This window comes from Colletes latitarsis, chromosome 14 (genome assembly GCF_051014445.1).
Source record: "Colletes latitarsis isolate SP2378_abdomen chromosome 14, iyColLati1, whole genome shotgun sequence".
NCBI lineage: Eukaryota > Metazoa > Arthropoda > Insecta > Hymenoptera > Colletidae > Colletes > Colletes latitarsis.
Genome location: NC_135147.1, coordinates 21,665,829 through 21,691,104, shown reverse-complemented (window position 1 = coordinate 21,691,104; position 25,276 = coordinate 21,665,829). Strand labels below are relative to the sequence as shown.

The window sequence follows — 25,276 nt, the reverse complement described above, 5'->3', positions numbered from 1 at the left end:
TTATTATATTAAATAATTGTATTACATTCAAATTAAATTATACATGATTTAATTGTACATAATTTATACATAATTCAATTTAGTCCACTTTTCACTAACTGCCCACAGCCATTTTGCAATTTGGTCATCCTTTGCTTCAGCAGAAACATCTGTGATTTTGTAGTTGCTGCAATAAAAACAGCATTGAAATAATTATCCATTGTTTTTAATCAACTATATTAAAACTTACTTCAAATAAGCACCAGTTACATTGTTCAAAGATGGATCTATTGCAGTATAAATAACAACTTGTGCCCCTTTTTTAGGCGGTTTAACGAACAACCATGTTAAAGGTTTTACAAAGATACGAGTAATGAAATGTTTATAAACTGTCATATGTCGTACTATTTCTGTATTGACTGTACCAGGATGCACTGCATTTACTGTAACACCAGTTCCTAGATAATAGAGTAAAAAATAATAATGAAATCAAAATTATTCAAGTATAAAAATTCTATTTATTCTATTTATTAGAAACAACTATTGTGTACCTTCTAGTCTCTTTGCTAGTTCTTTTGTAAATAGGACATTAGCTAATTTACTTTGAGCATATGCATCACTTGGATTGTACTTTTCTTCGCTATTTAAATCTTTCAATTTTATTTTACCACGTTTATGTGCAATACTTGAAACATTTACAATTCTCGATGGTGCAGAATTTTTTAAAACATCCAATAACAAATTTGTTAGCAAGAAGTGTCCTATATGGTTGACTCCAAGTTGCATTTCAATTCCTTCCTTAGTGTAGCTTTTAGGACATCTCATTATACCTGCATTGTTTATAAGAATATGCAATCGCGAATGCTCTAAAATTAAAAAAAATTTTGTTAGATTAAGATTTGTAATTAATTCTAAGCATATAACAAAAATACATAATTTTGCAATAATGAATTTAACATAAAATATTATTACATACCTTTTTTGAATTGGTTTACAAAATTTCTAATACTTTCTTGAGATGCTAAGTCACATTTTCTACAATAGACATATTTGTTCCTAGTCTCTGTTACTATTTCATGGCGTGTCTAAAGAAGAGAAAAACTTTTAAATAAAATGATTAGAACATTACATAAATTTAGAAGCATGGAAAATACTTAATATTGTCATGAATTCTACATTCTATATGAAATAATAATAGTATAAATACTGTTTCACATTTGTTCATATCTCTGCATGCCATAATGACTTTGGCCTTCCTTCTAGCTAAATCAAAAGCTATTTCTTTACCAATACCAGTATTTGATCCTGTTACAATAGCAATTTTATCATTTAATTCGTCTTTATTATCATACCCAGCACCAGTAAGGTAATCCCTACAAATAATAATATACATGAATATAACTTAATGTTTACCATTGCTTTTATACATAAAAAATGATAAATTATGTGCTGTTATTATATATCTGTTGTTGGATTTTTCATTAATATGTAATCTACCTAAAGAAAAACCTGAAATCATTGGTTTATGTCACAAAAATATAATTACTTCAATAAATAGCAACCACCCACAGTAGTTAGGGCTACTGAATAATGATAGAGAGGTTTAGCTATAGACATACGCATTTTTGTAATTATGATACAGTCACGGCTAGAATTATTTATAATTATTTCATAAAAAACGTTATTAAAACACCCCACAAGTTTATTTTATTTTGTATAACCTAGTACAGACTGCATATAGTGCACATTCCATGTGCGTTTTGAAATATATACATTAAAGCTTAATTTACATGAACTCTGTCATAGAATACATATACTACAGATTTTGTATAAATGTATTTATTAACAATTCATCTTGTTTTTTTGTACATACAAGCACATAGTACTCAATGCATTTTATTATATGAAAATAAAATAAATGCATTTAAATTATATGAAAATTATTCACAGATATGTGAATCGATATTATAATTCATTTGTATTAAATCAAATATGTATATAATCTTCATATTTGGACTAATTCTAAATATAAATTACATGTACTTTCAACAAGAAATAAATATAAATTTAATAGAAATTATATAAATTACTAGTTATGTATAATAATTATAGTTTTGCAATGAAAAAGACAATATGACAAAATATATGTAAAACAAAGTAATATAAATGATGTATTTATTAACGCTATATGCATTGCATATTGGATCTATGATACAGTCTTAAACGAAGACAATAGACCAATGAGATTTTATTGTAAACTATGTGAATTGTTTCTAAAAATTTTCTTTCTTGCTGGATTTGTCAAAGATTCGTTAATAAATAACTATTATTGAAACTAATTTACTGTAATATTATCAATTAATAGCGATGTTTAACTCAAAGTAGGGTAATAATAAAAGCATATACAATTTCTATGTTTGTATTTAAAAAATGAATATCTTATTATTAATTCTAATATATCGTTTCTTCTATTTAGTTAATCAAATATTTTCATTAATTTCACGGTAATATACATACGGATTCATAATTAATACATCAAATAGAAAATATCGATATAACATATCAGTAGACTTTAGTTGATTGAGGATTGAGTAAAATTTAATGCTAAGTATGGAAGTAGTGTTTCTCGTGTGATGTGGAGTTTAAGCGTTTAGTTATAAAAATAAATTACAATAATTTAACAGCGATTTATTATTCAAATTTAAATTTGTTATATGTTATATTAGCTTTTTTGTACTTTTTTTTAAATATTTTGACCTAAAATGTTGGTACAGAAAGTTTTACGATTTACAAAAAATACGAAAGTATTGCAAAGATCATTTTTCCATAGGAGTTCTCAGTTCTCACAAAAGGTTTGAGGTTATAAATATGTGGAACTATTTACTTTGTCCATATTTCCAGCATACCATAATGTTTTCAAAGTTCATTTTATATAGAAGTTACTTTTCATTCCATAATTTCTAACCTTTTCACAAAGAACATTTAAATATAAACCTAGTATTAATTGCCTGCAAGAAGTAATATTAATATACAGAAAGATATTTAATCAGTTTTTATTGGTAGATCAATAATCGTTGTGCATTTGCTACAAAATTATGTACTGGAACTTCGCTTGCTACTATGGGTATATGGGGCTTTACCAAAAAAAAAAGTGAAAATGAATCGGTTACTGCAAAAGAAGTTCTAATAGCAAAGTCTGATGCACTGTTTGACCAAGGACAATATAAAGAATTATATGATCTTTTGTCAAATTATAGAGTAAATATAATTTTTATTACATACATATATGTAGGATTTAGAAGTTATAACAGATTTTTGTAGGATAGTGGAGATGTTGAAATTATGTGGCGTATAAGTAGAGCATTATATAAAATGTCTAAAGATGCTAGTGATATAGAAGAAAAAAAAATGATTTATGAAGCATATGACATATTATCTAATGCTTTGAAAATAAAAGAGGATCATTGGGCTGTACATAAATGGATGTCAGTCATTCTTGACATTAAATGCAATTATGAAGGCACAAGAATACGAATAACTCAGTTACACAATGTCAAGAAACATATGCTGGTATGTCATAGTATATGTGTGTTCAAATATTGTTCTATTTACATAACTCTATTTAATATTATACTATAAAACAAATTATTTATAAATTTGTATACATATGTATGATATTACAGAGAGCAATAGAACTCAATCCGAATGATGCAACAACCATGTACATGTTAGGTACATGGTGTTATCATATTTCTTGTTTATCATGGCAACAAAGAAAAATGTCATCTATAATATTTGGAGAACCACCAAGCTCATCATTTGATGAAGCTGTGACATACTTTGAAAAAGCAGAGAAACTTGATCCATATTTCTATAGCTATAATTTATTAATGCTGGGGAAAACTTATTTAAAATTAAATCAGAAGGAAGAAGCTTTAAAGTATTTAAAAATGGCATCTGAATATCCAGTAAAAAATGATGATGACCACAGTGCTAAACAAGAGGCAGAATCTCTGTTAAGAAAGATAGGAAACAAAAAGTAACTGCTACATGCCTGGCAAAAATAATTACTAATTATCATTGCTAAGTATTTTTACTAATAACTGAAATAGTGGTTAAGGATACACAATAAATGTAACAATGCAATTCTTGTATGGTAATGTTTTATTTCCATACCATTCATGTTTTCTATGTAAATGACAAGAAAATGAATATTAAATAATGCACTATTACGCACAAAAAAACTACATACAAGCATGACAATTATATAGAAATATTACTAACAATGTCATTATAATAGTCTTTCAAGACTTTAAGAATACTGTGACTGTACCATGTATTTAAAAATATTTTGTATAAAATATATGTTTACATTTTTATAGTTATTTTAAATACTATAATGCTTAAAAATAAAAAAAAATCGTATTAAACACAAATGCCATTCTGCTTAGTTCTACAATCGTTCAAGAAAAGTACTTCGTCGCGTATACAATTTGCATTAATATAATTAGATATTCGTAGCAATATCGCAGTATTTACAATTGTACAGTATAATTTCTAAATTAAACCAATTTCCCTTATCGATCGATTTCTTCCTCTTCGTCCATTTGTATTATTTGACGATGGTCTTTGTAACTGTCGGATCGACGAAATCTTGCCTGTAATTGTCTTTCGGGAATTCTATAAAGTTGCTGTTGCGTGCGAATCTGCCAGACCATCGACTGATTTCTTCCCATTTGAGTCAGAATTACGTCCCGATGGGCGATAAAGTGGCTCCTGTGTCTACCACACGGGCAAAAGCAGTAGAGCAAAACGTGATTCGATGGTAATGGTATCACCGGCGTTGGTTCAATTCGAAATTCAGTGGGTCCATACTGACAAGGATTCCAAATCGAATTTATTCTCGACATATTATCAGAGTACACGATCTGTAAAAAGGAAATAAATTTTAAATAAAAACGTTTATTATCGTCATCGTAAGGCTCAAAGTAAAAAATAGCGACGCTATAACAAATAAGAGAAAAGATTCGCCATATTTATTCGATTGAACAATCGCCTGATATAACATCATTCTATCGTATTCGTTATTCGAGATTTGTATCTGTAACGTAATCTTTCACATTATTAAATGCACCGAATATTCGTCGCTGTTTATTCGAAATAAATTTAAACAGATAATAAATACGACAAATAATATGTAACTTTTACGACACTAGTTGAAAAATATAAACACGAGTGTCCCCAAATTATTCTATAAAACAATATCTCACATAATTTATTCGTTTCTTTCAGAAATTACAATGTTCTATTAAACTAATATCGAAGAAATGATTTAATGAAATAGTTTACGTTCGTGTTAGTGCGATGTAAAAGTTAAGTTTAGATACTATCGTTGAATTGTTAATAAAAACGTTGTAATAATGTACACTTACTCTGTGCTCGAATGTAATTTCAACGTTAGTTGTAAGGTCAGAGACGTACACCTCGAAACGCACTGCTCCACGTTTGCACCGAAAATGACAATTTCGTGGTAAATGATTACCTTATATAGTCACCGGTCAGTCACATTGTCGTTTTTGACGAGTTGGTCATTGTTTGTTTCAGGACACTCTGTGTGAACCGCATACCTGCCCCTTCATTTGACGAAAGGTCCCGTAGTTTCCCTATCACGATCCAACTACCTGGCTTATGCTCGTAGAGGGTACAACCTTTCGTCTCGATAATATTATTGCCACGAACACAGGCCAATTTATGCGATGTTCGTCACGGATTTTCTCAGTCGTCGTTCTTACAGTCACCAGTAAGGACACGAATCGAAAATCGTAACGGGAACGAAAAATAACAACGCTCTCGTGGAAAAATGCAGTTTCGTTTATTAGTCGCCGAAGAAAGCCAAGTAAGTACATCGCTCACGTTTATGATTTACGGTCGCGTTTTTAATAAATAATAATTTACATGCTACTTCTACGAAACATGGAAAGCCTGTATATACCACTGGGTTATTAAAGTGACCGATCTGAAGTGGTAATTATACGCGTAGATATAAGTTCATTAACGTTAGAGGTATTTTAATGAGCTACACGAAGTATTTTCTCTAAATGTAGTCGAACGAATATGAAGAATTTATACATATATTCGTATCGATAAATGAAACGACACGTCGATTGCTGCGTCTTATAATTATATTCGTATTTAATTACATTTTGTGTTGTTTCAACACGATACGATTGTTGCTTCAACTATTAGAGAAGGTAAGTCGCAAGCAACGTTTCGCTTTGAGTATTTTCTTGCACGGGGACGGTTTAGAAGGGTTCGAGTTCGAGGACGAGGGCGAGGATGATGAATCAATCGTTCCTCGGGAAAGATATAGGAAGCGTGAAGAGTATACTGCTTAAGATTATTAGTGAGTCACGGATATGGTACATTTTATGTACGAATATCTATACGGAATGTTGAATAAAAATATTGAATAATTATTTGAGTATGTAATCTAATTGATTGAGCGTATGGATGTGACGAAAGGTAGTGGAATGAAAATGGTAAACGTAACTATCGGAATAACTTAGAATTCCATTTTCGCTCCACAATCGTTTTCATAATCAACGGATGAAGTCGAAATCTCTCTTTTTTTTAATTGCATCAGGAAACTCGTTTAAATTTCTCATAATTTCTAAATACAGTTTTTAAAATCCTCAAGTTCCTACCAGAGACGGGCAATATTCTTATCCAGAAAAAATTTCGAACAACGAAATAATTGACGAGCAACTTTGTGATCGTTACTCGTTGAATAAATATTAGGCTTTTAATTATAAAGTGAAATTACGGTTCACGTTGCACAAATAAAGACTCGACCCAATAAATGAAATAATACATCGTTTTTATTCGAATAAAATGTTGCCCATCACTGGTTCTCCTCTCTTGCAGCCACCCTCCTTTAAAACATGCAGTTTAGATTCGAACGTCTTAATTCACGTTTACTCGTTTCACGGGCTAAATATCGTTTATAAACTTACGTACTAGGAGCATCGTTCTCTACGTTAAATAACAAAAACTTTACAAAGCTCGGTGAGGACTCGTGCGTTTGGGTCGCCACAGGTGTACAGGGTCGATTTGATTCAAGCACAAAACGAACGCTCTATGAACTATCGTTATTAGGCGCGTTAACTTTACATAAATTTTTCCACATGGTCGATGTTAAATTATTTTTAGCCGTCTGGCACAAAATTCTCGAATCCGTGGATAGTAGCGAGTCCTTTGTGGGCGGTTACCGTCCAGCAAATATTTACATCACTGCGTGCCGAAATTGCAAAAATGTTCGAACGTTTATTTGCACGTGTACTCTTCTGTACGTTCGGTGCAGGTTTCACAATGCACACGGCAGCACCAATGAAATTTGCATCTGCACTGCCACGTTCTTGTAAATTGATGCGTGTTGTAGCCACGACCGCAGCACATTAAATCGCATCCGTCAGTTCCTGAAAAATAATCGTACAGCGAATTATGCACGATAAAAGAGCAAGGTTTTATAGAATGATACGATTAAAATTTTGTGCCACGAACAAAGTCATTTTATTATATTATTTTTAATCCTTGGTACAAATTTTAATGAGGGATTCTAGAGGCCAAAATAAGACGAAAATCAAGAATATCAATTTGTTGATTGAGGCTTCGTTAAAAAGTTATTAATAAAATTTATCCACCAACACGAATTTTTTTTTCGAAAGTGCGTAGGATTTCGAGAGTATGCGTATTCAACAAAAATGATTGTAATTGACCCCCACAAATAAAAATAATTTTTTCAGAATGTGTACAGTGGTATGAATCATAGTTTAGGGATAATAGAGAGAACGTGCATTTGGTAGAGTAATATTTACACTAGGTGCTTAGTTTATAAAGGCTGAGTCATTAGAATATTTGAATACCTTTCCTTTCAAAAGTAAATGTGGTTCTTTTTACTTAAGAATGTTTTATAGTGTTCTTTGGCGCCAGGACACAAACTTTAGCTAGTCCTCTATTTTATTTAGTTTTTCTTACCTCTGCTAGTACGATTACAATATCTGCCCTGCGTTCCCAGGCTGCCCTGAGCCAGGTCCGGCTCGCAGTAATTTGGGGAAGGTTGCAGAAAAACCAGCTCGCTTCTCTTTGGAATTCTTTTCTGACCTATGCCCAATCCGCCACTGGATTTCGTTCTCTTCAACACCAAGTGCGGCCGTCTCGGTTTGGTGGCTTTCTTTGGGGGTTGTCGATCGTGTCGGGACTTTCCAACGTCGTTCGGTTTCCCTTGGGTTTTCGCGTCGTTGCCCAAAATCGGCACCATTTCCGCCGACGTAGAGTGCAACGTGTCCAAACTCTGCGTGTTACAGGAACGAAATTAAATAAATAACACCGTGCATTATCTACTGATAAAAAACAAATATAGAAGACCAAGCCTTGGAAAAATTTTCACGATAGCAATGTTATTTATTTTAACGTAATTAACGTTTTCCAAAAGAGGTAATCTCGAGCGATAAGAGTGCACAATATTGCAATTTTCAGCTATTATCGGTTGCATTCGAACAACGTTGAGTTAATTTCACGGACATTACCTGCATTGTAGGCGGTGGCGGTGGCGTGATGGCCACGACAGGTCGGGCTCTGTAATATTTTTTCATCAGGGCGTCGCCGATCTGACGAAAACTGGGTAAAGTTCGCCAGCAGGTTCTCACGGTGCACGAACCGGACACGCCATGGCATTTGCATTCCGTTTGCAACAGGGCTTTAACTATCTGCAAAGTAACAATGCTCAAGCGTTATCCAGGAGGAAATCGAACCGTGTAATTTCGATTCTTTGCATTCTATATTAGACACACAACCGTGACATTTGGAATTACACGTCGCGTTTCAGAAACCATTACAGTCGGTAATGATGCAAATGATCGTCGCGTTTGCGCAATTCTTTCAGGGAATATTTTCTAACTTCTATAAACATTATTCAAATGTTGAACTCAAGTTTCACACGCGTACGTTTATCGTTCAGAAATTTAATAGCGTTTGAATACTTTCGCGCGCCCGCGTATGTGAAATAACATTTCGTCCAATTCGACGATCGATTCGGTGCAACTGAAATAATCCTGCCGCGGTTTCGTCGTCTTCTCGCTGATTGCCCGTCCATCGACGGCGCGTTGCGAACCAGAAAACTGGTTTACATTTCGAATTATCGAGAGAAAGAGACAGGGGGAGCAAAAGAGACGCGGAGGCTGAAAAAATCGTCGGGGCATAAAGTATGCGGCGCGGCGAGGCGATCGACGTTGAAAATAAATCGTTAGCCGTAGCATCTATATGCGCAACAGATCATACAACCACGATATATGCACGTTTTTATTGCCGAACCGATAATAAAGCCCATCGAAGAAGACGAAAGCTCGACAAACTTTCCCCAATTAAGCCGCCGATGTTCGCGTACACTACCTGCGGCGTAATCCTTTCTCGTAAACGTTTCATTTTCGACCGTTTCCACCACCCCCACTTCGGAATCGCGAGTTTACATTAACCACGAATTTGAAGAAATTAATTTCAGACCCGGGAAAACGTCGTTTCTCGTGTGACATTTAGGATTTACAGTTCTCCAGTCCCATTTTTGTTAGATGAAAACATAAATTTATTTCTCGATACATCAGATACTCAGCGATAATTTCCTCCCGAAATTTTTAGTATTTCCCTGCTTTAAACATTTCAATGAAATAGTCGTTATCTGATTTACGACGCAATTCGTGGAAATCAAAAGCGAAACGAGGCTGTTAGAATGGGGAAATACATCGTGGCACTTCAAATGCAATTTTCTACCTGATCGTTTAAAGATTTACACGATTCGTCATCGTTGTGACAAAATAAAATTCTGGCAGTTCGTTTCTCAAAAGGTATTATATTGTTCGGGGATAATTCTTAAGTCTTAGCGCGTTAATTACTTCTGTTGCAACCCCTGTCGTTATTGATTACTCAAGGTCCCTGCCTTTGTTCGTAACATCGTAATTACGCAATGATTAGGTTTGTTGTTTTTAGACTTCTTGTATAACAGGTATACCTGTTTTACTGAAAGCAACAAAAAAACTCGTTTCTAGGAATACTTTTATTGAAGTACTATTTATTTAGATTAAAGTTATAAAAATGGTAATTTTATGGGGGAAAACTGGGTATCTTTTTCTTTTTCCTAATTCAGTTATACGGTGTCTTTCAGGTTCTTGAACATTTAAAGTAGGTTTACAGCCGAGACGGTCGTATATTACGTTTTAGTATTTTATATATTTATAGCATAATATAGTGAGTTTATAACATAGCAACGAAAAAATCTTTGGACTCGACAAAGAGGTCAAGCGTGTGTACATTGGAGTTGGGCAAACTTTTATTCGAATAATAAATAACCAATAAAACCACCATATAGCAATTTATTTGTGACAGTAATTCGACCGTAAAGTTATATTTTTATCGTTGTTCGGAATGTTTATTTAAATAAATACAAGCTAAGCGACAGCCACATTGTTCGATTTTTCTTTGCGAATATTTCCAATATTTTTCAATCAGTTTCAGTCTGTTTCAAGCATGTGTTTATTTGTAGTTAGTCGATACATACGTTTGTTTAACTGCGATACTGAATATTTCACGTAGAATGTTTTAACTTAGGATAACGGTTAGCCTGATATCGTTTATGCTGATATTGTCGAAGCAATTAGAGAATCGTACGCGAGAATTGCGAATAATATTTTACGTGTTGCTAAATCGTACTTGGAAGTTCGTGTTTCAGATTTTACGAAATATGAATAATTCATGTTACTTGCCTTTCTTCCAGCTTTATTATTATGAAGGTTCATCAGACTCCTTGCGTCGCCCTCGACCTCCCTCGCGTCCAGAAACCTACGCGCGAACCTAACATTAAATTATAATATTAAAATTCATGCGTGTATAACATCTGTCGTGACGTGCAGCGTCATGGAGGTTTTACACGCACGTTGACACGTGCAAAGGGAGCCGCGGCGAACTGACGACGAATTCATTAAGAATCACGCTAATTGTCTTACCTCATTCCGTAGGTAACGTCGGCGCTGCAACCACCCCATTCCCAGCCATTCGGTGGTAATTCCTTTCGTGTTCTGCGAAACGACAAATCAACGCCGGTGAGTTAGTAAATTGTTAAAAATATTCAGTGAAACAATGCTCGTACATCGATACGACAAACTCATTTTTGATATAAACTTCGATTCTATATTCGAGTCATAATTTAAACTAAAATGTAATTATTTGAAACTTAAATTTACAAACGAAAGTAAAACAGGTAGATCTGGGCAAAAATTGTGAATATTTCCTTTTCTTCTTTCAATTTTGTAAGTAGTTTGTCGACGTCAGATCGAATTTGTTTTACTCTTTTCTTTTTTACGATACAGTAATTTAATTTAACACCATTACTTATGAAAGTAATTTGACTTGTATTTAATTCTATTAACGCTAGAACTACCAATAATTATGGTGTATTTATTTGTACCAAAGAAATTAAAACGATAATACAATGGAAATAAATGTTTACTAATTCTCTTATAGAAAACCACGGTAAATTTTTTACAATTTTGATTAGAAATTACCAATCATATTGACCACTTCCGGTATTTCTAGCGTTAAAAGATTTAAATTATTCATGTGTATAACTTATATTACGATTAAAGGTGAGTCAAGTTAATTTAATATTTGAAATCATTGTAAACAGTACGGCATATGTTACTATTCGTCTACGAGAAGACGAGTATGTAGATAATCATACATTGGGAAGGAAAGTAGTGGTCGGCGAGATGACGGTGATTTAAAGGTAACCTGCGAACGACGACGTTATTGTCTCAAAGTCTCGTAAAAGTTAAGAGAATACCAGTTGGGCCAGCTGGAACGCTTAAACCCACTTCTCCGCGGTGTACGAGCATAATTTCTCTCGGTTCCCCAGGACCCAGGTGCACCAGTTACGGGTTAAGAACACCGTGTACATCACGTTATCGGTAACGAGTACTTAACCGGCGCGAATAAAATACAAAGGCAAAGAGAACAGTTTACCTTACGGTAGGTTCGCAACCGCAGGCGGTGATGTTGCCCCTGCTGCAAGCTGCGGTCACGGCGTACGTTACACCCGCTGAACTTATTGCGTACGTGAAAGCTGCTTCCCTGCTTCCTGAAATAGATCAGTGAGAAATTTCCTGTTAGTTCTGGCGTCGGAGCAGGTCTGTCCAGTTTGCGCGGTAGGTAGGGAACGTGTATAGGGATTTCAGGCTACGAGAAACGAGCCTCGAGTATGCGACAGACGGGGTTGCGGTTTACCAAACTCCCAAGGACAACGCAGTTTCAGCTATTTTGCCAAAGAAAACGACCGTTCTGTCGCGCACAGCACCTGGGTGCATTCTTCTTCTTAAAACGTTTGCTAACAGTCTTCGTCGCTTCGATACTCCGTCGCGACACTTTCAGGATTAGCTTTTATTTTCTGTTGCTCGAATTTGCAACTTTGCAAATCGAAGAACTAGTAACCGAATTTGTAGTTTGCAAGAAACTTCGTATCTAACTTTCGTATTCCTATTTTAAGATCTGATTAAATTTCGAACCAAATCGGTCCCATAATGATGGTTACAAACACAATTTTTTAGTTCGTTCGATAAATCATTTATATAGATTCTAAAAAATATATATATATCAAAATTAGCCATGCAATTTCTCGTGTACGTAAATTTTAGAGTCAATATATCGTTTTGTTTCTAATTATTATCTTTAAATTTGTGTTCTGAGAATGGTATTGCTGCTCGAAGTCCGATTTCCCTCCGATTTCGCGTACACGCGACACATTTTGATCCGCGTCTCGTACGAACCGATCTACTTCGTTTCGCCGACAAGCATGATACATCAACCGTTGCAAACCCACACTGGTCCCCCCCCCCCCCCCCCCCACCCGGGCGTTTCCGTCACACTAATTTACAACCATCCGACACACGTAGACTCGCGTAAAGCGCGAGCACAATTAATTACCCGCGCAGCTCTTTCAGCTCGTTTGCCATGCTGAGTGAGTTACCGCGCGTTCCTTTCTTCTCGATGTTGCTTTTTTCACCGGCTCGGTCGTCGTTCCAACCACCTACGCGATACTGTCCCGCGTCCAAGTTGATTTCGCGTTCGCCTGGCAGCCATCAGCCTCGTCGGCCGGCTTTAATTCGAACGTCAGGATCGCCTTTTACACGGACGCCTAATTATCGCGCGCAATAAAACTCGAAAACCCATACGCTAGGCCCGCGGGCACGATTACACGCTTTGACAGTGCAATTTTCACGGCCGATAGAATCTTATCGTCGGTCCCGATCTACGGGTCCTCTCGAAACGCTCTTTCGATTTCCGCACCGTCGATCTTACGATCAACATCGCGCGCGCGTAGAAAATCGAATTACAGTGTTTCGAAACTTTTAAATCGAGGACATCGTTGGTTTTTGCCACCAAAAGCTTGTAAATTAATTTATAAAATTCTTAAGGAACCCAATAATTCGATAGGAATTAACATACATCGGTCCTGAAGGTGAAATCTAACCCTATTGTTAGCTTGAAGAATATTGTAACATTGTGTTGAATAAAACTTGTGTCCTTATCGTCAGTCACCCTTATCAGGGGGCAAATTGCTCTTAATCGGCATAAAGTTAACAATTTTATCAATTCTTTTATACGCTTAACCCTTGCTATGACTGAATAATAACAGAAACATCCAACAAAGAGATATAATATGAACTTTGTGCAATGGTTTCACCCCCTAAATATGAACATAAATATGAAAATAAAATACGTGTCATGTATTTCGAAGCAACCGTGGACGGACATTTAAAAGCATTTCCCCGTAGTGTTTTTAAAAGCGTTGGATAAATCAGGTGCGACATCGTAATCGTCGGCAAAGACGCAACGTATCTTGAGTTCGATTCGCGCGTCATCGACTGGGCAAGGAGCAACGAGATTGAAAAGACCCGGTTAACTGTAATTACATCGAATCTTCCTACACGCGGTTGCACGATAATACAGCCCGAGCCGATGTTTGTTATGCCCACGGTTATAATTCATAGTTACCGACACGCGTTCGTTCGGAGCGCATATTGTGAAAGTAAATATACCTACGTGCGCTTTCGCGAGTCATTCGATTTCATTTTTCCCGTTATCCGCGATCGTGATCGAGCACGATCCGCGTCGCAATTATCTCCAGATCGGCGCGAAACATTCGTCCTCCTGAATTTAACATCGTTACGCTCGATAGATTTTAATTATAAAACACCACCGACGTTCCTAGCCAAAATCAACAAAGAAAATATGTCGACTGTTTTTTCGAAATTACGAATCCGAAATCAAACAATTATAGTGTTGTAAAAACGAACTTATCCTTTTGCCGCGGACCGTAATGGCGATCAATTTTTTCGCGACACCGCCGTGTCGAGCACCGTATTTTTAAATATGTATTTAAGAAAGGAAACGGTGATTTTTATTACGTAACTGTGCTCGAGCACTAAATTACAGCGTACGTCGTGTTCGAGGTATTCTCGCGAAGCATAAAGTTTACCGTGAATTTTAAATTTAATGATCACGTTGGGGGAACGAAGCGCACGAAATTGTGTCGAGCTGATTGATTTTTACGAAAGCTTGATGAATTAATTGTGAAACGAACGACTATGTAGCTCAGTGATTTTCGAAGCTTCTGAAAATTATCCGTTAAATAAAAATCCCCTTTCTTAATCGCTCCAAATAATAGCTCGAACATTTTTTTAAAATTCCTTTACCGCGTTATAAATCTTGCTCTTCCACGGTTCGAATTACAGCGATTTTCATACACGCCCACCGCGCGGCTGCGCAGATACCAATTATTTGCAACTGGACATTGTTTATCTGCAGTTCGTCGTTCTGCAAGCTAACAGCTTCGACTCTGTTGCGAGTTTTGCACGTTGGAATTTATCGCCTCAGCGTTACTTTGAATTTCACTAACGGAATTTATGGACGAGACTATGTGCGCTTACGTTCTCGATAATAGCTTTTGTTTCCCCGGATGGAACGTCGAAACGACCAGGCTGCGGGACAAAACGTATCGTCGATTGAGCTGAACGCGCTACGCTTTGGATTTTTCTAATTTCCCTCCGTTAATTAAATCGTGGCTGTCACGGTTTTACCTGCACGCGCGAAGAACGACGCGCGAACGCAACAAGATACGCCGGGAACTAGATAAAGTGCATCGCGTGCAGCTGCCTACACGCGCGATGCAGCCCTTTATGCTCTTTTATCGTCGGTGATCGGTCTCTTCGGCGCGGATGCATCATCTTCGTCTCGCGGTCGAACGTCCGGAAAAAGAAAACGAGCGCGTTTCACGCCCGGGCGCCATGATCGCTCGGGCAGCACGTAGCCACGGTTTATAACGCAGCCCGAGATCGGTATCTCTCCGCGATCGACTCGTTGATTTATAAGACGCCAGCGCGAAGATCGGTATCTGCCGCTCGTTCCCGCGTGTCCCGATGCATCCAATTTATGTAGCACGCGACATCCTTGAGTACGAAACGATCGGGAAGAAGGGACCCCGTTGCTCGATGTTTGCATCCGCGAACAACGCTCTCCTTTCTTGACCCTCCCTTTTGTTGTGACAAAACACGATTCGGTGGTAACGAGGGTTACCGGTCCACTTTATACGACCCAACGACGCTTTTGCAAGCGTAATGATTCCAAATGGATTTTATCGGGAGTCGTCCAGAAACCACTGCGACGACTGAAAATAAAGGCACTTTTCAAGAATTTTTTCGGGGGTAACTTTAAAACTTTTTCTAGTAAGTGTTTAATGTTTTCGAAAGTACGTTTCTTGAATTGGGTTTTGTAAAAATTTGGTGTACAAATATTAATTATTATAGGCATGATAAGAACCAGTGAGTGGCTTTCAAAAATTTGTTGAAAACGGGTGGACGTGTAATTTTTCACTGCAAATTCTAAAACAAGAAACCATGTAATTTTTTAAATCTATAAGACAGTAGCTTCAGTTGCACATAAGGAGATAACAAAATTTCGATTTGTTCAAGTCGTCACAGTGGTTTCACCCCTTAAAAAGGAGAAAAAAGCTTCGTTTCTGATAGATAGAAATGTCTACCTTACACTACCATTTTCACAATACTTTATGTATTTGAGACTCCGATTAAATAAGACACAGATTAATAAGAATAAGAAAAAATGAATTTTTTTACAAAAGTAACGTATTAAGGAAGAATTTCCGTTATTTTAGAAACATTTACTATCGATACCTTGGACTTTCACGCGTAATTTATTGCAACGTATACATTTACCAGTATGAATTTTGTGGTAGTTCGTATTGGATGTCGCGTTGAAAGCAAAGTGATTCGACAAATTAAATTGCCGCGTTCCGCGTGATATTTGCATTTACATCGATAATGTACTTTTAAAGAGAAATTCAAATATAAATACCGTTCGGTAGTTTCGTCATAACGCCGACCATCTTTTCGCAAACAAGCTTTTTCTCATCGAACGAACTCAAAAATTACACGAAGGGATTAAAATTTGGAAAAATAAAGAAGGAAACACTTCAACCGCGCCACGCATTTTTACTCTTTCGTTTCTTTCCTTTTCTGCATTAGCATATACACGCATTGAAGTCTCCAGCAGCCCAACGAGTTAATGTTAGATTTACCGCCATTCGTTGCACATATTTTTATTGCACTTGCATTGACAGTTAAAATACAGTTTTTCTGTTAATTAGAATATACATTCGTATCGTTACATCAATAGAATTGCTAACAAATAATATTTATCAGTTCTCTAACGTCAAATTTAGAATCTGAAACCGTAAACCTAGCGTTATTAAAATTTAATACGAGAAACGCACCGTAAATGAAACGAAAACGTGGTATTTTTCTGACCTTGCGTGGTCAGATTCCATACGTAAATTGTTTTACGATGTTTTGTCGCTGTCACGTAGCTCGGTTTTCCTTTTATTGCCGCACACAGCAAAGATATTAAGGATATAATCGAGGAGGACCCGTCCGAGCAATAATTGCCATCTTTCCCCGGCAATAAAACTACCGTTGTCGCCTTGAAGGGTTGTTCAACGGAGCGTTCCTCCGATTTAGCGAACAAACAGGTCATTTTTTCGCGTTGCGGACGGTCGATTGTACGCGCGTAGACGCGGAGGACAGTTAGGCGGGCACATCGATCACAGGGCTGATGAATTTATGTCGAGCGTTTATGTCAAAAGACGGCAGCGCGTACATCTATTTAGTGTCGGAAGACGGTAACGGGGAAATTTATCGTTTCGTCGGCGTACGCGGCGTCGGCGGCCTCTCAATGGGCGGAGAAAAGAGAGGTGGCCTTTCCATAAATTCATTTCAGCTGTAAATTGTGAACGCACCAAATGAGTACCGCTTCCATATTTGGCTGTGACTCATGGCGATTCCGAAGGGTAGACCTCAATCTATTTGTATAGTGCGTTATACAAGACTGTGTGCATGTCGCGTTGCGCGTGTGTCTACTTACAAACGTCTTGAAAATATTATAGATCGCGTGGCCCGAACGAAGCCTCCACCGAGCGCGACATGAAATACTGTGCCGCCGAAAGAGTTCGTGCGTTCCATTTTTTTTTTTTCTTGGACTCTTTGAACCCGACTTCGTGCTGCGTTTTCTTTTATAATTTTAAAGATTAAATTCCTTACGGAAATCTCTCTTGTCGTTTCAAATCGTTGATTACTCGTTTTAATAAAATAATTATCCTCGTCGACGTTTTGCTAAATAAATTTTGGGACACAGCAAACTTGCAATGGTTCGTTTAATATGTACGACTTTGGTTCCTCGACTGTAATCGATGTAACGTCGTTCTAAATCGGCCCATAAGCGGTAAGTAGTCGGTTGCAGCAATAAACCACGTAAGACTGAAAAAGGAGAGGCTCGTAGTCGCAATCAATCGACGGACCCGGACAACTTTTAATTTATATCATCGCGTTTTAAGCGACTACCGTAATGGGCCTAGGAAATTTATAAGCGGCAGCATCCTACGCGTGGGCGATTGTTTACGGTGATTGCGTGCCACGAGCTTAAATTTAATAACGAATTCGATTTCGTCACGGCATCGTTCGACTACCGCGTGCTCGTGTCGACTTAACGAGTTCGTTAATGAGGGAGCGTTAATCGCGAGTTATTAATCTGTATTTCTGACGAACGATATCAGATTTACAACGTTTATACTGATATATACAAAATTCGTTGATTAGTGTATTTCTCTAAAACAATATATCCTACAAAATTTTGGGAAAGGACGTTTTAAAAAAGCTTCAAAAGTTTCCTTCTAATGTTTCATATTTCTAGACCTTAGAAAGACATCGACTTATCATTTGGCGAACTCAGCAGTCTCCGCGAATACTGTTATTTACATTCTTGTTAAATTCCGTACTTAAGGTTTTGAAGGAACTCGTGTTATCGTCGAAAGGACTCCATATTTCAATACTTTGTGCTACAAGATGTTGGCAAATGGATCTACTTTCACACGATCCATAGTCGCGGTAGACGTAACGCACACTTACGTCGGCTTACCGATGATTTACGTCGTCGCCAGAGCGTTAGTTTATTATCCCTCGGGTTCGCGTACGTTCGATAATAGCGAAATCTCTCCAACCGGAAGACAACTTGGTCCGCGGCGTGATTTTGTTTAACCTCGTTTCACACTTGCGGCGGTAAAAGACTAAAACGTCGATTATAAGAAACTCAATCATCGAAAGAAACGAGTCAAGCTAATAAAATACGAATTCGAAATCGCACGCTGTCCCTTGTATCGCGACATACACTAAATTCTGTTTTTACGCGAGTAAAACACTCCGCTCCACGCATCGAAGTCTCCAACAACACTCCGGTCCACGCATTAAAGTCTCCAACATTCCGCTCCACCTACAAAACCTTTAATATTTCAGTTGTTTTTGAAGATACAAAAAATTAATAAGAATGAAAATTACTCAGTTTAAAACGAAGAATATCCCACTATGAAAATAAAAATTTTCTCAAAATTGCTTTTCCGTATTTTCGAGGCTGATACATTTTTCTTTGATACAATTTCACATTCTTTGTACTACAACACATTGACTGCCACATATCTACATAACGTAACTTTCTACAATGGAGCTAAAGAAATTAATCCCCAAAATTAGACGTCGAAAGTAATTATTCTCGAATTCCCGGATGTCGTTTGCCTGCATTGGTATTGAACGTGTTAACCGAGGAGCAATTAAACCATATTAACCCGTACGTTTACGGAGCGTACGTATGCAGTTTCACGCACACGCGACGGAGAAACGTCTTCGTTCGATCGAATCGAATTCTCGTGGAAACCAGTCTCGAGCGATTCGCGCCTTAAACGTCGATCGTTCGCGGAGTGGTGCGCGACGTTTCGCGTCCGGCGGACGAGAATTCGGCACGATTGAGCTGCAAAAGCGAGTATACACGCTAATTAGCTGTCTGCTAATTAGCGGGGCGCGATATACGAGCCATTCGAAACGCCAGCGGCGGTAAAACTGGAATGATACGGGCCTGACAAGCGCTAAATCTCGCGTCCCGCGTCCACTCGAAACGTCCAGCCGCCGGTGCTATGACGTTGATAGCAGTATTTCAAACGGTGATGCGTCACACTTCCACCTACAACAACATTGTTCGTGGCCGGCGATGCGCTAGCGGGACGTTATTATTATGCCCTTGCGATTTTATGCCTCGCGAGCGATCTTATTAAAGGTAACGAGCACGATCGTATCGCGTCGCGCAATAAAATACCACGGCCTTCTCGAATCTCTCCTCTCGACGTTTTCGCCCCGCGTCCTCCTTGCCCCAGGAGGGCAAAGGTTGGCTGGGATTTCTAGTTAGGGGTCGTAACTTAGGACTAAATGCTCGTCGAACAAGATTCGGGCATGCAAAGGTGGGTCTAAGACCGTATAACTAAGAAGAAACACGAATAAAACGAATCATATTATATTCGACGTGCATTTGTTTTCAAAGTTAATTTTACAGGAATTCGGAGAAAAATCTGTTTTAACTTTGTTAACGAATACCTTAGTGGCGGATAGTTTCGCTTGGTCCAAGATTTTTCACGCCCAGATTACTAATGATCGTTGCTATTCGTTTCTGTTGCTAGTGACCAACGAATCGCAAATGGGCATACGATCCATCAAGTTTCTCTCGCTTAATTTGTTACGGCAATGCTTTGCAATGATTCACGTGGCCAAGTTTATGTGAATGATTTGTAATGCTAGATGTGGGATATTTCTTATTAAATAGCGTTTAGATTTCATCGTTGTTAACCACAACCAACTCACCAGGACGTCGGAAAGACAAATTTAATATTTATTTCAATAAATGATGGAATTCTTACTTATGGTCCATTTTCAGTACCATTTTTTGGAAAAGTCTGTAAACATTATTCACCGGAGAATATCGCAGTCGTTAGAAATTATTTAATAAATCATTACGAGTCATTAGAAAGGAAGAAAGTATTACAGTTATTAGAAACGATTCACGTAATAAATCTTTGTTTTTGTATCGCTCTCGCGACCATAAGGAATTATTACTTTTCTTACCATACGGTTTTAAATAATTAGAAACGATTTTCGTGATTTCTAATTTTCTTTCGATTTATATATTCGTTATTTCTAAGTGCAGGAAAGTCGAAATCTAGAAAGACATTGTGAAATTACGTCTAAAATTAAATAGGATAAATCTATTTGATCGTTCTTGTCAAGAACAAATTAAAATGCTTTTCTAAATTGTACTTTGACGTTAAGCACGTAGTTTGTGCTTCTTACACTTACTGAGGACTGCTATTATTGTGTCGAAGTATGTGTGTTTCACTATGCATGACGTTGGATCGTTATCACGTGTCAAATTGTCACAACAGCATAGCATTTATCTACTCTGAGGTTAACCCAAAGTGCTCAACAGACAATACTCCGATAAGCCGGCTTTCCTCGTAACGGATTCGATAAACCGAACCGCAAGAAAACATAAAACTGACAATCGGCTTTTTAAAAACCCTTTATACTCAGAACGAACATTCATACAGGAGATTTTTTGGTAATGAGAGCAACACAAACATTCAAGCATTTTAAATGTATATTATAACGAATATTTTAATGTTAAAATTCTACAAAATTATATAGGGTGTTCGGCCACCTCTGGGAAAAATTTTAATGGGCGATTCTAGAGGCCAAAATAAGACGAAAATCAAGAATACCAATTTGTTGATGGAAGCTTCGTTAAAAAGATATTAACAATTAAATTAAAAAATTTCAAATCGTTCTAAAAAAATTATTTTTAGTTGCAGGGGTCAATTGCAAGTATTTTTGGTCAACAGACATACCCCCGAAATCCTACTCAGTTTCGAGAAAAAAATTCCTTACTGAAAATATAATTTCTGGCCAGAAATGTCTGCCCGAATTTTTATGCGAATCTTTAAAACGTCATAACTTCTGAATGGATTGGACGATTTTAATGTTTAAAAAAGCAAACTACGCGTATTTTGATGGAGGATATATACAAATCGCAAAAATATTCGAAAAGTTGGTCCTTGACCCCGCAAAATAAGAAAAACCCCATAAAATTGGTCCAATTTTCAAACAGCCATAACTCCTACAATTGTGAATATATTTCAATGAAACTTTTTTCTGAAGTAGAGCCCATGGGTACCTACAAAAAAGTATTAGACAACTTTTCTGTAGGGCGTCAAACAAAATTACTACAAATGAAAAAGGAATTTTTAAGAAAAATCGACAAGGGGGTGCCTAAATTTTCCGACGAAAAAAAAAATTTCAAATCTTTCTAAAAAAATTATTTTCGGCTGCGGGAGTCAAGTACAATCATTTTTGGTGAATAGACATACCCTCAAAATCCTGCGCATTTTCGAGAAAAAAATTCGAGAAGGTGAGAAATTTTTCGACAAAATTAAAAAATTTCATATCGTTCTAAAAAAATTATTTTCGGTTGCGGGGGTCAAGTACAATCATTTTTGGTGAATAGACATACCCTCGAAATCCTACCCAGTTTCGAGAAAAAAATTCCTTACCGAAAATATAATTTCTGGCCAGAAATGTCTGCCCGAATTTTCATCCGAATCTTTAAAACGTCATAACTTCTGAACGGATTGGACGATTTTAATGTTTAAAAAAGCAAACTACGCGTATTTTGATGGAGAATATATACAAATCGCAAAAATATTCGAAAAGTTGGTCCTTGACCCCGCAAAATGAGAAAAACCCCATAAAAATGGTCCAATTTTCAAACAGCCGTAACTCTTACAATTGTGAATATATTTCAATGAAACTTTTTTCTGAAGTAGAGCTCATAGGTACCTACAAAAAAGTATTAGACAACTTTTCTGTAGGGCGTCAAATAAAATTACTAAAAATGAAAATGGAATTTTTAAGAAAAATCGACAGGGGGTAGGTGCCTAAATTTTCCGACGAAAAAAAAAAATTTCAAATTGTTCTAAAAAAAATATTTCTATCTAGGGGGGTCAATTTTAATCATTTTTGGTTAATAGACATACCCCCGAAATCCTATCCACTTTCGAGAAAAAAATTCGAGTAACTGCTGAAAGTTTTGGGTGAAAGAAAAGACTTTCGAATCGTTCTGGAAAAATTATTTTTAGTTGCAGTGGTCAATTGCAAGCATTTTTGGTCAACAGACATACCCCCGAAATCCTACTCAGTTTCGAGAAAAAAATTCAGTATTGGCGGAACTTTAAACGTTAATAACTTCTTAACGAAGCTACCATCAACAAATTGGTATTCTTGATTTTCGTCTTATTTTGGTCTCTAGAATCTTCCATTAAAATTTTTCTCAGGGGTGGCCGAACACCCTGTATATGAGAGATATAAAATAATTTGGAAAGGAAAGATTTAGTTATATGTAAGAGATAAAATTAATGTAAAGAAAAGAAACAAAGTACTTATAGATACAAGTACTTCTTCATAAAAAAGTCTTCATGTCATAGTCATATTTTTCTTCGTATGGGAAAACACATAAAAATCCCAAACTTGAATATTCTCGTGCAGAATATGAATGAAGATCCTTAGGACACCTTCCTTCTCAGTTTTTTGTTTTCCATTAACAGTGGGTATATACAGAAACCAGTTCTCCATGAATAGCGCGAGAGGAATAATTTTTTGTCTGCAAGACTTTTATAACAGCACTCGTCTCAATTTTGGAAGCATTTATAGCTCTATATTTAATCTACAGTAATATAAAAGCTTATTATACATCAACAAGAATGTACTCTTTTTAGTAAACAAATTATCACGAACGGGTAATTTACTTATTGGCCTATTCGCGTAGTTTAGAAGAACGTAAACAATTTTTCCTCGTCGAAAAGGATTTCCGTCGAATCATTTGCTTCTCAGAAACGATTCTAAAAGCCGTTCCCAGGGAGTGACTTGCAAAACGTGCGACCTGTCGCTATCCACAGTTAGTCATTAGCCATTTCTTCGTCAGGTTAGTCGAGTGACTCACCGGTGTTCCGAATTTGAAATTAATTCTGTTCGTCTGCACGCGAACATTGGGCCTTCAGTCATTAACACGAAAGGCATCGTGGTAACGCGGAGCAGTATTTTCTTGTGTAGCCTAACACGGCAAAAAGTCCACGCCATTATCGCCTCAGAAGTGGCTCGTAACGAAACTCAATTACGCGCTCACATCGCGCATGCGATGGGAATTCGCGGGTCATTTGTTGCATCGTGAGATACTGACTCTCCTGTCGTGAACATAGAGACGTGATATTTAGGCGATAGGGTAGACGAATATATTATGTAAATCCTAATTTGTTCACGTGAAAGCATTAACTCAAGAAAAATGAAAAAGTAAATTGAGACTACTCGTTCTTTTAGTACAGATATACCAATGATTAGAGAAACGAAAAAATAAAATTTGACGCTTTAATGTCTATTTTTTAGGAATATTTTAGGATTAACAATTGTGTGTATTGTTTAACGACTTTTTCCAAACATTTCTAATTCTCTTAGATTTTACGATAAAATATATGCACATAATATTTTGAAATCCTTTCCTATTAAAAACAGACTTTTCAAAAGGTATATATTTATTGTCGAACAGACATTAATTTCAACGTATTCGTTTCGACCAATTGTTTAGGCCCTTTTCAGGACTTGTCTACATAATAATAAAGAAAAATTTATTAAATATGTGATGAACAACTTGATAGGTATAGCCATTGTTAACGTAACGATGCAGATAATTATAGACTTTGTATTCTATTTTCACTGATCCATTCAAATCGCGGCTGATCCGAGCATCCTTCGAGGATAAATTTAAGACCCTCGTGTAGGTTAGCATTAAGCTGACCAGAACTCTTTCATCGTCGTTTAGTCTAAGAACAAGGCGAGCTAATGAAGCCTTTTGTACTTAATATCTATATATCGACTCGTATTCTGCCGATCGAATTGCAAAAATATCTCATTCTAAGATACGTGGTACGAAGTCTGAACTTAACGGGGGAACGGGATTTTCATTAGCATAATCGTCAAGCTATTCTTTCTCGAATTGATTCTTTTAATGGTATACGCGCGAAACTTCTGGGCTTAATCGATGAGTTATTAAACATTACAATATTTGAATTGTTTTCAAGCATTTCTATACACGGTAAAACAATTGGAAAATGATTTCAATGCGATTACTTTGATACACATTATGTATTACGTATCGTGAATTATAAAATTTATGTTTTTCTTTTTTTTTACATAATGTAACCCTTTGTCGAGTAACTGATCAACGAGAAGGAACGTTTTCAGCATCGAACTTTCCACGATATCGAACTATTATGCGCGCCATTTAATAGTGTTCTCTACCGCAAACCGGTCCCGTAATTCTATATGTTTGTTGGATAGCCTTTTCTTAGATCGTACTCGATATTCTTGATGAAATTCAATATTCCGTATAATCGATAGATGTCAATACAATTTACATTTCCCCTTTGCACCGCACTTTCAATTCTAGCTTTGCATAGAGTCGTGCAGCTCGTGCCAATAATTCGCTCCAATTTACTGCCACTTTGATAACAGCGAGCCAGTGCCACGCATGCTTTCCTATTGACACTGTTGTTCAATGGAACCGATGACAGCTCTAATAAGGTAGAATCGTAATCGACTTCATTAAAGAGCATTCAAATGTTATAACAACCTGGAAGGTGTGCATTTGAATAGATAACATCGTGTTGACATCTGTATAATGACCTTTGTGAAATGTCAGCATAATGTGA

General features: G+C 36.5%; 4 protein-coding genes across 4 annotated transcripts in view; 1 reads left to right on the top strand and 3 right to left on the bottom strand.

Moving 5' to 3' along the window:
- Positions 1-13: 13 nt before the first annotated feature.
- On the bottom strand, positions 14-1,738 carry LOC143349762 (retinol dehydrogenase 13). The gene is made up of 6 exons (XM_076781264.1): positions 1,526-1,738; positions 1,187-1,352; positions 956-1,064; positions 531-845; positions 230-437; positions 14-166 (listed from the first exon to the last, which is right to left on the bottom strand). The coding sequence occupies exons 1-6, from the start codon at positions 1,600-1,602 to the stop codon at positions 64-66; spliced, it is 978 nt and encodes a 325-aa protein (XP_076637379.1). The 5' UTR covers positions 1,603-1,738; the 3' UTR covers positions 14-63.
- A 769-nt stretch (positions 1,739-2,507) lies between these two features.
- Positions 2,508-4,360, top strand: LOC143349964 (regulator of microtubule dynamics protein 1). Its single transcript, XM_076781651.1, has 4 exons — positions 2,508-2,831; positions 3,043-3,237; positions 3,301-3,549; positions 3,663-4,360. Exons 1-4 carry the CDS (start codon positions 2,742-2,744, stop codon positions 4,020-4,022), a joined length of 894 nt encoding a protein of 297 aa, XP_076637766.1. The 5' UTR covers positions 2,508-2,741; the 3' UTR covers positions 4,023-4,360.
- Positions 4,361-4,507: 147 nt separating this feature from the next.
- LOC143349965 (uncharacterized) lies at positions 4,508-5,505 on the bottom strand. Its single transcript, XM_076781652.1, has 2 exons — positions 5,412-5,505; positions 4,508-4,907 (listed from the first exon to the last, which is right to left on the bottom strand). Exon 2 carries the CDS (start codon positions 4,887-4,889, stop codon positions 4,557-4,559), a length of 333 nt encoding a protein of 110 aa, XP_076637767.1. The 5' UTR covers positions 4,890-4,907; positions 5,412-5,505; the 3' UTR covers positions 4,508-4,556.
- An 84-nt stretch (positions 5,506-5,589) lies between these two features.
- The window catches only part of LOC143349963 (protein Wnt-7b), a 92,001-nt gene continuing 72,314 nt past the window's right edge, over positions 5,590-25,276 (bottom strand). The window contains exons 3-8 of the mRNA XM_076781650.1: positions 12,046-12,160; positions 11,031-11,102; positions 10,787-10,878; positions 8,565-8,740; positions 8,014-8,329; positions 5,590-7,454 (exon numbers count right to left, since the gene is read on the bottom strand). Of these exons, the coding sequence (XP_076637765.1) occupies positions 7,303-7,454; positions 8,014-8,329; positions 8,565-8,740; positions 10,787-10,878; positions 11,031-11,102; positions 12,046-12,160 (923 nt within the window). The 3' untranslated portion in view covers positions 5,590-7,302. The remainder of the gene's footprint in view (positions 7,455-8,013; positions 8,330-8,564; positions 8,741-10,786; positions 10,879-11,030; positions 11,103-12,045; positions 12,161-25,276) is intronic.

What these genes read in the sequence shown, in the direction of transcription:
- LOC143349762 (XM_076781264.1), bottom strand. Translation starts at nt 1,602, where the DNA reads ATGCGTATGTCTATAGCTAAACCTCTCTATCATTATTCAGTAGCCCTA. An exon ending in GGTGGTTGCTATTTATTGAA is followed by an intron (nt 1,353 to 1,525) that starts GTAATTATATTT and finishes TATTATTTGTAG; the next exon opens with GGATTACCTTACTGGTGCTG. An exon ending in GTAACTGGTGCTTATTTGAA is followed by an intron (nt 167 to 229) that starts GTAAGTTTTAAT and finishes TTTTTATTGCAG; the next exon opens with CAACTACAAAATCACAGATG.
- LOC143349964 (XM_076781651.1), top strand. Translation starts at nt 2,742, where the DNA reads ATGTTGGTACAGAAAGTTTTACGATTTACAAAAAATACGAAAGTATTG. An exon ending in GTTCTCAGTTCTCACAAAAG is followed by an intron (nt 2,832 to 3,042) that starts GTTTGAGGTTAT and finishes TTTTATTGGTAG; the next exon opens with ATCAATAATCGTTGTGCATT. An exon ending in ATGTCAAGAAACATATGCTG is followed by an intron (nt 3,550 to 3,662) that starts GTATGTCATAGT and finishes ATGATATTACAG; the next exon opens with AGAGCAATAGAACTCAATCC.
- LOC143349965 (XM_076781652.1), bottom strand. Translation starts at nt 4,889, where the DNA reads ATGTCGAGAATAAATTCGATTTGGAATCCTTGTCAGTATGGACCCACT.